At 57.9% G+C, this 11,141-nt stretch overlaps 1 protein-coding gene across 1 annotated transcript in view; it reads right to left on the minus strand.

Annotated features, from left to right (window-relative positions):
• Positions 1–11,141, minus strand: part of NTSR1 (neurotensin receptor 1) — a 48,717-nt gene that overhangs the window by 8,174 nt on the left and 29,402 nt on the right. The window contains exon 2 of the mRNA XM_004370192.1: positions 332–533. Within this exon, the coding sequence (XP_004370249.1) occupies positions 332–533 (202 nt within the window). The remainder of the gene's footprint in view (positions 1–331; positions 534–11,141) is intronic.

Raw genomic sequence — 11,141 nt, forward strand, 5'->3', positions numbered from 1 at the left:
GGGTGGGTGGATGGATGGGTGGATGGATGGGTGGATGGATGGGTGGGTGGATGGGTAGATGGATGGATGGGTAGATGGATGGGTAAAGAGATGGATGGATGGATGGATGGATGGGTAGATGGATGGGTAAAGAGATGGATGGATGGATGGATGGATGGGTAGATGGATGGGTGAAGGGATGGATGGAGCTGAAAAGCAGCACCACGACCCTGACTGGAGCAAGAACTCCTGGGTCTTAGCTTCAACGTCCTTCATCCCCATGTCTTTGAAGCTCTGCCTTTGGTGACCCTAGGCTGCTGCCCGCCCCCAGGAGGACCCAGAGGTTACGTACGTAAGACCCGGGCGCCATGCCTCAGGGCCTGCACCCTGCCAGGCTCGATCGACATGCTGAATGTGGTTTGCTGGCCCCCGACGGTGTAGACCTGGTCCTGCTCGGCTGCCTGGCGCACCATGACAGTCAGCTTGTTGGCAATGATGGTGTTCAGGACCGAGATGATCACCATGGGGAATACGAAGGAGACGAAGGTGTTGACCTGCAGGAGAAAGGGTGGCTGTCAGACCTCCCACTGTGCCAGTCTGGGCTCCTACAAGGGAGATGTCACCCTTCAAATCAGACCTGGGCACCTGGCATCCTGGCTGGGGCTCAGGGTCTGGATGTGGGGGTGCTCAGTCAATGCAAGCACAGGAGCATCCTTCTATCTGGGCTACCTGCCACCCATCTCCACACCACAAGCTCCACCTGTCCCCACTCCTTCCCAGAAGAGGGTCGCAGACTCCAGCTACCTCGGGGAGCCCCTCTGCACAGGGTCTGCCTGAATATGGTGTGGAGTGTGGGGTGGAACACATACTCAGGGTGTCCTGGCCATGGGGAAGGACCAGGGGCTCTAAGCACCCAGGTCTGGCACAGCAAGCCCACAAATGCTGCCCCGAGTGTGTGGCCGCTCCCCCTTCACCCTCTCGAGCAGGACGGCTGAGCCCAGGGCCTTTGAGCCTGTATGCCAGCAGTTCAGTGTCGATGCTAAAAGCACAGCCTGCCTCCAGCTCCACCCCAACTGCCTCTCAGAGCATGCAAAGGTGGGGGCCCCTCTTGTCAGCACCTGGGGGCTGCTTTCTGCACATCACAACCTCTAACCTAATTGCTAACCCATCCTGTACGAGGGAAACTGAGTCTCAGGGAGGCCAAGGCTCTTGCCCAGCTCCTTGGATACAGCAGGCTGTGGTTGCCTTTGCAGACACTTGCTGAGCCAGGGCAGCCGTGGCTGTGTTGGGGAGGGGGGCTGCCTGGCTTCCCAAGACAGGAGCGAGGCTTCCTCAGTGGCCAGGTGAGCAGTGGGGGGCTAGCGGGCAGAGGGAGAGCTGGTCCCCCTAAGCTGCCCCCATGGGCCTCCACCCCAGGCAGTGGTGACAGCCGAGGGGCTCACAGCCACCCAGAGCGTGTCCTCTTAAACGCTGTCTTGCCTACAATGTTTTGACGTTTCTGGCTTCTTAGCACTTGTAGTGTGCATTCTTGAGACTGAGCAATGACGGCTGCTGTTTCCACGTCTGCTAAGCTGCTCTTAAGGCTCATTTTGAATTTCAGATGCAAAGAGGCTTTTGGTTGTTTGGAGAAGCTGCCCGCTCTGGCTCGGTGGCTCGGTGGTGGCAGCGGTGGCACTTTTAATAGGAGGTTCTGGGGGACCCGCACTTGGAGCTCCCTGGGCTGGGCCCCAGGCCACTGTCCTCGATGTCTCCACACCCTGGTCTGCCCTGGGCCCGCGAGCAGAGCTGTGGGTCCTGTGGGTGAGGCTTCATCTGGACCACCATGGTTACGATTGTCCCCGTGAGGAAGACCCAGTGGCAGCCTGGCAGACACACACCGCTGTTCTCACATGCTGGCCCCTGTGTCTCTCCCCTCCTCAGTCTAGAGCCACCCCCTGAAGCACGCACTAGTGCTCCGCTTTTATAGATGGGGAAACCAAGGCACAGAGGCTCAGTAACCTGTCCCGAGCCCACGCAGAGGCACTGGGCACAGACACCCACCTTCCTCCTTTGAGCAGGAAGGAAATTGTCCGTGGCCGACACACCTCATGGCAGGGCAGGGGCCCAGAGGGTTGGGGAACCCTGGGACAGGGGGCAGTGGCCATGGAGAACCAGGGCAGTGATGGAGGCTTCTGTGGCCAGGGGTTTCTGGATCCAGAAAGTCAGCAGGTTCGCTCCCTGGGGCTCCGGGCATCCACCCGTCTGTCTGTCTGACCATGCCTGCCTCTTCTCGGAGACTGGCTGGGGCTGTGCCTCTGGAGGTCGTGCCTGTGGCCCCGACAGCTCCGAGGAGGGAAGGCCTGGCCCCAGACTTGGCTCAGGAGGACTCCGCGGCCTGTGCTCACCTTCAGGTCCCATTACAGCATCGCTAAACAGACATGGGGTCAAACACACGGAGAAGGGTTGGTCCCACCCCTGGGGGGAGAGCCATCCTGCACCAGCTGGCCTTAGTGCCAACCGCTCTGTCGGCCTCTGGGAACCGACCCCAGACACGGCTCTGTCTGGCCCCTGAGCCTCTCGAGGCTTAGGGGTCCGCCCTTCGCCCTGCTCGTCTCGGCTGCTTTCTGTGTTGGGGAAGCAGAAGCACAGAGTGCTGGTGTGGCCAAGGGCAGGTGAGAAGTCCCCCTCCACTCCCGGGAAGGCCTTGGGGTCCTGGGGGCCGCCAGGCCCAACCTCGGGAGACAAAACCATTTCCCGTGGGTCACCGCAGACGGCCTAATGTAAACAGAGCGAATGTATCCAACATAGATTTTAAAAGTCAAAACATTTAAAATACCACACCTCTCCTGAGCACAGGCAGCGAAAATAGCTACCTCTGGGGGCCCAGCACGGGTGGCTGGCAGCTGTGGAGTCTGGCCAGAGGCTCCCCAGCCACTCCCCACAGGGCGGGCCTTCTGAGCCCCAGAATGGATTCTGAAGGGAGGGGTGATGGGCTGGCGGGGCCGGGGCCTGGTGAGCCGAGGGGCGGGGCCGGGGCCTGGTGAGCCGAGGGGCGGGGCCGGGGCCTGGTGAGCCGAGGGGCGGGGCCGGGGCCTGGTGAGCTGAGGGGCGGGGCCCGGGCCTGGTGAGCCGAGGGGCGGGGCCCGGGCCTGGTGAGCCGAGGGGCGGGGCCGGGGCCTGGTGAGCTGAGGGGCGGGGCCCGGGCCTGGTGAGCCGAGGGGCGGGGCCGGGGCCTGGTGAGCCGAGGGGCGGGGCCGGGGCCTGGTGAGCTGAGGGGCGGGGCCCGGGCCTGGTGAGCCGAGGGGCGGGGCCGGGGCCTGGTGAGCTGAGGGGCGGGGCCCGGGCCTGGTGAGCCGAGGGGCGGGGCAGGGAGGGGCCCCGGGAGTCAGCCTCCCTCCCTGCTGACCCTTCCTCGGGTCTCCCACCTGGGCCTGGAGGCCCCGGCTGCCCCTGGCCCATGGCTCACCACCTCGGCCAAGCAGCCACATGCTGACCTTGGACCCGTTGAGCCTCTTCCCACCTCCGCGCCTGTGCCCGGCTGTGCCCTCCAGATCTGGGCTGCTGTTCCTGCAACACCACCACCCCGGGGGGCTCCTCCCCCTGCTGAGCGCCGCCTCCTGAGGGGCCCCCGGCCACCCTGTTGTTTCTGTCAGAGCGCCTCCTTCGGCTGGCTCTTCCCGGTGTTTATTTCTTGTCCGCTGTTGGCCAGGGACTCGACGGCCGAGGGCAGGTCCATGTCGCCCTGCTAACCTCGGTGTCCTGGGTGTCCAGCACACGGAGTGCTCAGTATACACTGGGGGACCCCTGATAGTGACTGCAAGCTCCTCGGAAGAGCCTGGGTCCTTCCTTCCCTCCTGGCCCCTGAGCTGCACCTGGGGTGGTGGCAGGGGCAGATAACCACGTGCCCACGAGCTGGGCCCGGTCTGTGTCCAACACGGCCCCCACGCCCCTGTGCCTGCCGCCTGCAGCAGGACGGGGCCAGCCGTCCCATCCAGGCCCAGATACCCTGGGATGTGCTTCCTCACTGTGGGGGCAGCTCTGAGCCTCACCTCCCATCCACCCAGCAGGGCATTCTAGGAGCCTCGCCCCCTCGTGCCGGGGGCTTGGCCGCGGTGGAGGCACCCACCCTGCGCTCATCCTCCCAGAATGCTGGTTGGCCGTTGGCTGCTGTTGCCTTAATCTTCCGCCTACAAACCCCAGGGTCGTGTGGACATGTTGGAGGACAGGGTTCTGAGCGAAGGGGCGGGGTGCCCCACCCGGGAGCCAGCTGGGTAGCTCTGGACGGCTTCTCTGGCCAAGGGCTCAGAGCTGGGTCTGTTGGTAGGAAGCTGTCATGGATTGAATTATGTCCCCCCAAAATATTTGTCTCAATTTGGCTAGGCTATGATTCCCAGTATTGTGTGATTGTCCACCATTTTGTCATCTGATGTGATTTACTGAGTTTCCTATGTATTGTTAATCCTATTACTATGATGTTAATGAGACGAATTAGCAGCAGTTATGTTGATGAGATCTACGAGATTAAGTTGTGTTTTAAACCAATCTCTTTTGAGCTATAAAAGCTATAAAAGAGAAAAAGAGGAGACATGGGGACCTCATACCACCAAGAAAGCAGCTGTGGGAGCAGAGCATGTCCTTTGGACCTGAGTTCCCTGTGCGAAGCTCCTAGATCAAGGGAAGATTGATGACAAGGACCTTCCTCCAGAGCCGAAAGAGAGAGAAAGCCTTCCCCTGGAGCCGACACCTTGAATTTGGACTCGTAGCCTACTAGACTGGGAGAGAGTAAACTTCTCTTTGTTAAAGCCACCCACCTGTGGTATTTCTGCTATAGCAGCACTAGATAACCGAGACAGAAGCCCTCCGCTTGCAGGACTGTGGGGAGTCAAGGTATCTGAGCTGAAGGCCCTGGCCAAGGACGTGCCATCCTCCCGGCCGAGGAAGCCTCCCCAGGGCGTCCTGCTCCCCGGCTCCAGCTCTTCCACTCTCGGGTAGGACTCTGTGGACCTGCAGCTCTGTACCTGAGCTAAGAACTCGGTGCACTGGCAGGGCCCCGGGGAGTCGCAGAGTGCTCAGGGGCCCCGCTGGTCCACTTGCTGGCCATGTGACCCAGAACAGGTCGAGGGCCGCCTCCCAGCCTCAGCGTTCTCATTCTAAGATGCGGATAACACGATACTTAGCTCAGTGCCTATAGACAATGGTTTGTGCTTGACTACCAACCTAAAGGTTTGTGGTTCAAACCCACCCAGTGGCTCCACAGAAGAAAGGCCTGGCAATCTGCTCCCATAAAGATTACAGCCTAGAAAACACTATGGGGCAGCTCTGCTGTCTCAGGGGGTCTCCACGAGTTGTAATTGACTCAAAGGCAACTCTTTTTGTTTTGTTTTTTTCTGTTGTTGTTAGGGGACATCGAGTCAGTTCCGACTCACAGAGACCCTGTGTACAACGGAATGAAACACTGCCCAGTCCTGCGCCATCCTCACAATCGTTTTTATGCTTGAGCACATTGTTGCAGCCACTGTGTCAATCCGTCTCGTTGAGGATCTTCCTCTTTTTCAATGACCTTCTACTTTATCAAGCATGATGTCCTTCTCCAGGAACTGATCCCTCCTGATAACATGTCCAAAGTATGTGAGACGTAGTCTTGCCATCCTTGCTTCTAAGGAGCATACTGATTGTACTTCTTTCAAGGCAGATTTGTTCGTTCTTCTGGCAGTGCCTGGTCTATTCAGTATTCTTCGCCAACACCATAATTCAAAGGCGTCAATTCTCCTTTGGTCTTCCTTATTCATTGTCCAGCTTTTGCATGCATATGAGGTGATTGGAAACACCATGGCTTGGGTCAGGCGCACCTTAGTCTTCAAGGTGACATTTTGCTTTTCAACACTGTTTTTTTCTATAGCAGGGTACATACTCAACAGTTGCCAGGGTTAATTTTGAGGGGCAGGCAAGAGGCAAAGGAAACAGGTCGTAGGGGGCAGGGCTTGCCCTGGGAAGCTGGAGGGGAGGCTCTGGGGGCTGCAGCTGGAGACAGGACTGAGACAAGACAGGGCTTGAGCTCTGCTCTCCAGGCACTGGTGATTTTGGGAGGAGAAATGAGGTAGAGTGAGAGAGGGAAACAATGAAGAAGGGTGAGTCTAGGGGCAGCTGGCAAGGGGAAAGTTCCGGGTGAAGGGTCTGCCTGGAGGAGGAGCTGAGATGAGTGATGGAGAGAGTACCCGGGGGCCCCAGGGAAGGGGGGCTCCCTCCTCACTGGGGGCACCTCCATCCCCCAGGAGGCTGGGGGGTCCCAGCAGGGAAGGGCAGGGGGTCCCAGGAACTTGCTGCTGGCCCCACTTGGGAGCAGACAGTCTGCTCTCCTCCCCTGAACCTCCAGCCAGCCCCACGGGAGACTCACCATTACCCTTTCTCCCCCCTTAAATGCTCAGAGCCCCCAGCCCACCTTCTGAAGAATAGTCGTTTGTTTTGTAAAAAACAAACAAACAAACCCCAAAACCAAACCCATTGCCATGGAGTCCATTCCGACTCATAGTGACCCTATAGGACAGAGTAGAACTGCCCTGTAGGGTCTCCTAGGCTGTCATCTTTATGGGAGCAGTCCGTCACATCTTTCTCCCGTGGAGCAGCTGGTGGGTTTGAACCACGAACCTTTCAGTTCGCAGCTGAGCGCTTTAAGCACTGTGCCACCAGGGCTCCAATTGTTTTGTACCTGGGGACTTTCTCTTGACAATCAATCCCACTGTGCTTAGATAAAGGACAGCCCCCGGACTTGCACGTCTTCACGGTCCACAGCCAAGCTGCCCGCCTGGGAAGGTGTAAAACATTACTTGGCAGGTTTGCAAAGCCTGGTGTTTCTAACGGCAGCTCCTGAGGCTGCTGCCGAGGGGCAAGGCGGAGAAAATGCATCGGGTGCAAGCCCTCTCCAACCCTTCAGGGACCCACCGGGCTATCCTGGCAGGGGACCACCAGCTAGAGTAGACGACCAGCCCCCCACCAGACTAAGGCTCAGAGCCGACCTTCTTTTAACTCCCCCTATCGGATGTGGCTGCCAACCAAAAGGTCCGCAGTTCGAATCCACCAGCCACCCCTTGGAAACCCTATGGGGCAGTCCTACTCTGTCCTGTAGGGTCCCTATGAGTCGGAACGACTTGATGGCACCTAACAACAACCACCGGACCGGACAGACTCCAGCCGGAACAGAACCTCCTCAATGCCAGCAGAGGCCGATACGGAGCAAACTCGGGGTTTCCCTCAATCCTCCGCCCCCCTTCTCTGCAAGGCCAGGGTTGCGATGCCTTTAATTCCAGGAGTGCCGTATGTCACTGCGATTTGGCACAGCCTGGCTTGGAAAAGCAGACGTTTGGGAAACTCCGGTCCTGCCATTCACACCATGGGGTGCTCGTGAGCACGAGGCTGGCGGGGGGGCCGAGATGAGGGCTGACGACGGAGGAAGGCGGGCTGTAGCGCTTGCCTGTGTCCTGACAGCCAGGGGACAGAGCTGCGTCCTCTCTGTCCTAAGCCCAGGAGAGTGTCAGAGAGAAACCGAACCTCTGGGCCAATGTGGGTGGACGGGAGAGGGCTGGGTACCTGAGGGAGTCTCAGAGTACATCCCCCTTTTTTAAGTTGTTGCAGCACTATAGATAACATGACATTTGCCAATTCAACGCTTTTCACATGTGTGATTCAGTGACACCACTCACATTATACAACCATCACCACACACAGGAGCTCAGCTTCCTAGACAACGGCTCCCCTCCCCGTCTCAGGAGTGATCTCTTGAATCTTGAGCCACATGAAGTAGCTGTTGCACAAAAGGAGTGACGAGAGCCACTTGGTGGTCTCTCCTGAGTGTGTGCTCCTGTGTGCGTGCTGAGTGTGTGCTGAGTGTGTCCTGAGTGTGTTCCTGAGTGTGTGCTCCTGAGCGTGTGTTCTTGAGTGTGTGCTGAGCGTGTGCTCCTAAGCCTGTGCTCCTGAGCATGTATTCCTCAGTGTGTGCTCCTGTGTGTATGCTAAGTGTGTGCTCCTGAGTGTGTGCTCCTGAGTGTGTGATGAGTGTGTGCTCCTGAGTGTGTGCTCCTGTGTGTGTACTAAGTGTGTGCTCCTGAGTGTGTGCTGAGTGTGTGCTCCTGAGCATGTGTTCCTCAGCGTGTGCTCCTGTGTGTATGCTAAGTGTGTGCTCCTGTGTGCTCCTGAGTGCGTGCTGATTGTGTGCTCCTGAGCGTGTGTTCTGAGTGTGTGCTCCTGTGTGTGTGCTAAGTGTGTGCTCCTGAGTGTGTGTGGAGCATGTGCTCCTGAGCGTGTTCCTGAGTGTTTGCTCCTGATTGTGTGCTGAGTGTGTGCTCCTGAGTGTGTGCTGAGCGTGTGTTCCTGAGCGTGTGCTCTGAGTGTGTGCTGAGTGTGTGCTCTTGAGTGTATGTTCCTGAGTGTGTGCTCCTGAGTGTGTGCTGCTGAGTGTGTGCTCCTGAGTGTGTGCTGTTGAGTGTGTGCTGCTGAGTGCATGCTCCTGTGTTTGTGCTAAGTGTGTGCTCCTGAGTGTGTGCTGAGTGTGTGCTCCTGAGCATGTGCTCCATGGGGGAGCCACATGGCCTGGACCCTTGCGCCTCCCTGGGGAACTGTCCTCTTTTCTGAGCTGCCCCTCACTTCATGGGAGAGGCTGACTCCTGGAGGAAAGGGACCTTGTGAGGAGCAGGAGATAGGAGGGGATATTTAACCAGGAGGGGTATGCAGGCCATCTTTAAAAGGCTATCATGGGGAGGAGGGATTAGATACGCCTTGTGCAGCTTCAGGCTTGGCTGCTCCCAGCAACAGCAGACTCAGCCCTTCACAAAGTAGTCTACCACTAGAGAGCTCGAAGATGTAAATTTTTGCTCAATATAAAAAAACAATGTTTGGAATCCCTCTAATTTCCACTTGCTAGTTGATATTCCTTGTTCCTCAGAACAGAAGCGAGGATGGCAAGACTCCGGCTCCCTTACTTTGGAGGCGTTAGGAAAGACCTATAGCTGGAGAAGAACCTCATGGTTGGTAACGTAGGGGGTCAGCGAAAATGAGGGGAACCTCAGTGAGACAGATTGACACAATGGCCCTAACAGTGAACTCAAACATACCAAAGATCATGAAGACGGGGCAGGACCAGGCAACATGTCGTCCTGTTACAGGTAAGGTCACCACAAGTCAAACCCAACTGGACAGTACCTAACAACAGTTGATATTATACTCCATAGCTAACCATTGCAATGCTTTCCAAGAGCCTACACCACGCTCATTACTTCACGTGTATCATCCGGTTGAATGTTCATGTCAAATCTACGAGGTCGAAACAATTGTTTCCCTCACTTTACGGATGAGAAAACCAAGTCCCGCAGAGTGAACGGCCCTGCACCCAGGCAGTCTGCCCCGAGCTCTCACTTCCCTCATCACAGGGCAGTCCTACAGTGGGGAGAGCGCAGGTGTAGAAACACGTATTTATTGAGTGTGGACCATGAGCCCGATGAGGGCACAGTGAAGCTGTGCTGGGTGTGTTCCCTGCCCACAGATCCCAGGGGTGGGGGTGTGGTTCTTTGAGAAGATGCAAAGTTTTGAGACCAGCGTCTAGTTCCAAGGCCACGACTCACTGGCAATCTCTCAGGGGCTGCACCTCTGCAGCAGCCTCTGTCACTTCTCTCTCCTTCCTGTGACCCTCTTCTCCACCCTGCACCCGTGCTCTTCTTCTGGTTCAGAATTTCTGGGAGAGGATGGCCCAGAGCCACCAGAGCCTCAGATTCAGGAGAATGCCTGAGTCCCCAGGGAGCCCGGGCCATTCAGCACCATGGACAGAGCCCAGGCTTGCCTCGTGGGGGCAGGGACTGTGGGGGGGCAGGCACTGGCGGGGACAGGGACTGTGGGGGGGGGCAGGCACTGGTGGGGGCAGGGACTGTGGGGGGGCAGGGACTGTGAGAGGGCAGGCACTGGTGGGGGCAGGGACTGTCGGGGGCAGGCACTGGTGGGGGGCATGCACTGTGGGGGATGTTTCTGATTGGAAGCACCAGGTGGGAAGGTCCCCAAGACAGCCAGGGGCAGGGACCATGTCAGGGACTTGCAGCTGCCCTCTGGTCTCCAGACCCTCTCCCCCCCACCCCCAGCCTGTGCAGCCCTGTAGGTGGAAGCTGCAGGAGCCAGAGGCTGCTGTCTGAACTGAACTTGGTAAACAGCCCCTCAGAAGCCATATCCTGTCTGCTCCCGGCCGGGCTGCAGGGCTGGCACCAACCCGGCTGTCCGGAGCCCACTGACGAAGCCTGGAGGGCCTCAATTGGATTAGGAAATGGCCTTCCCAGCATCTTCCTCCTCCACCTGTGCTGGCGGCAGCGAGACGGCCTTGAGGTTGGGGGAGGATGAGGCGCCCCAGACCCTGCGCCCTTGGGAAGTGTTCCCCCACGTACAGCACAACCGAGTGAGTAAGTCAGCGGGCACTGGGGGCGGCCTTGGCCGAGAGCCCCCAGCAGCAGCTGGGGGGCCTTGTTAGCCGCTCGAGCGTAGCATCTGGGGTGGCAAATGGCTTTTCAGTTGCGCCAGCACCTCTCAAAGATGCATCGGAGGGTCTGACACTGCAGTCGGCCAGCAGGGGACGTGGGCCGAGAGCCCGTCTGCCGTGTTTTAAATATCTGCAAGCTGAAAGCCCGTTAGAGTTTTCAGATCAGTGGGGCATCTGCTAAGTAGCAACTAGCGGGGTTTAAACATCCTTGAAAATGCCAGGCAGCAGCGCACAGCCGTGAGTTGGGAGGGGATTCCGACCCCAGCCCGGCCCCACGTCTGCACAAACGTGGGGCTGGTCATCGCTGGGCTTGGAGCGGGAAGGAACTTGGCGTTGGACAAGGAAAAAGTAAGGCAGAGCTGACGCATTAGAGCTGCGGTGCTGGTGAAGCATGCTGACTACATACCGCGGACTTCCAAAAGAACAAGCAAATCAGTCTTAGAAAAAATACAACCAGAATGCTCCTTAGAAGCGAGGGTGGTGAGATTCGTCTCACTTATTTTGGACACGTTATTAGGAAAGGCCAATCGATAGGAAAGGACATCGTGGTTGGTGGGGTGCAGGTCAGTGAAAATGAGGGAAACTTTCCGTAAGATGGATCGACACAACAGCCACGACAATGGACTCCACACACCGAGGACCGTGAAGACGGCGCAGGACCTGGACTCCACACACC

The sequence above is a fragment of the Trichechus manatus genome, unplaced genomic scaffold (genome assembly GCF_000243295.1).
Source record: "Trichechus manatus latirostris isolate Lorelei unplaced genomic scaffold, TriManLat1.0 scaffold00008, whole genome shotgun sequence".
NCBI lineage: Eukaryota > Metazoa > Chordata > Mammalia > Sirenia > Trichechidae > Trichechus > Trichechus manatus.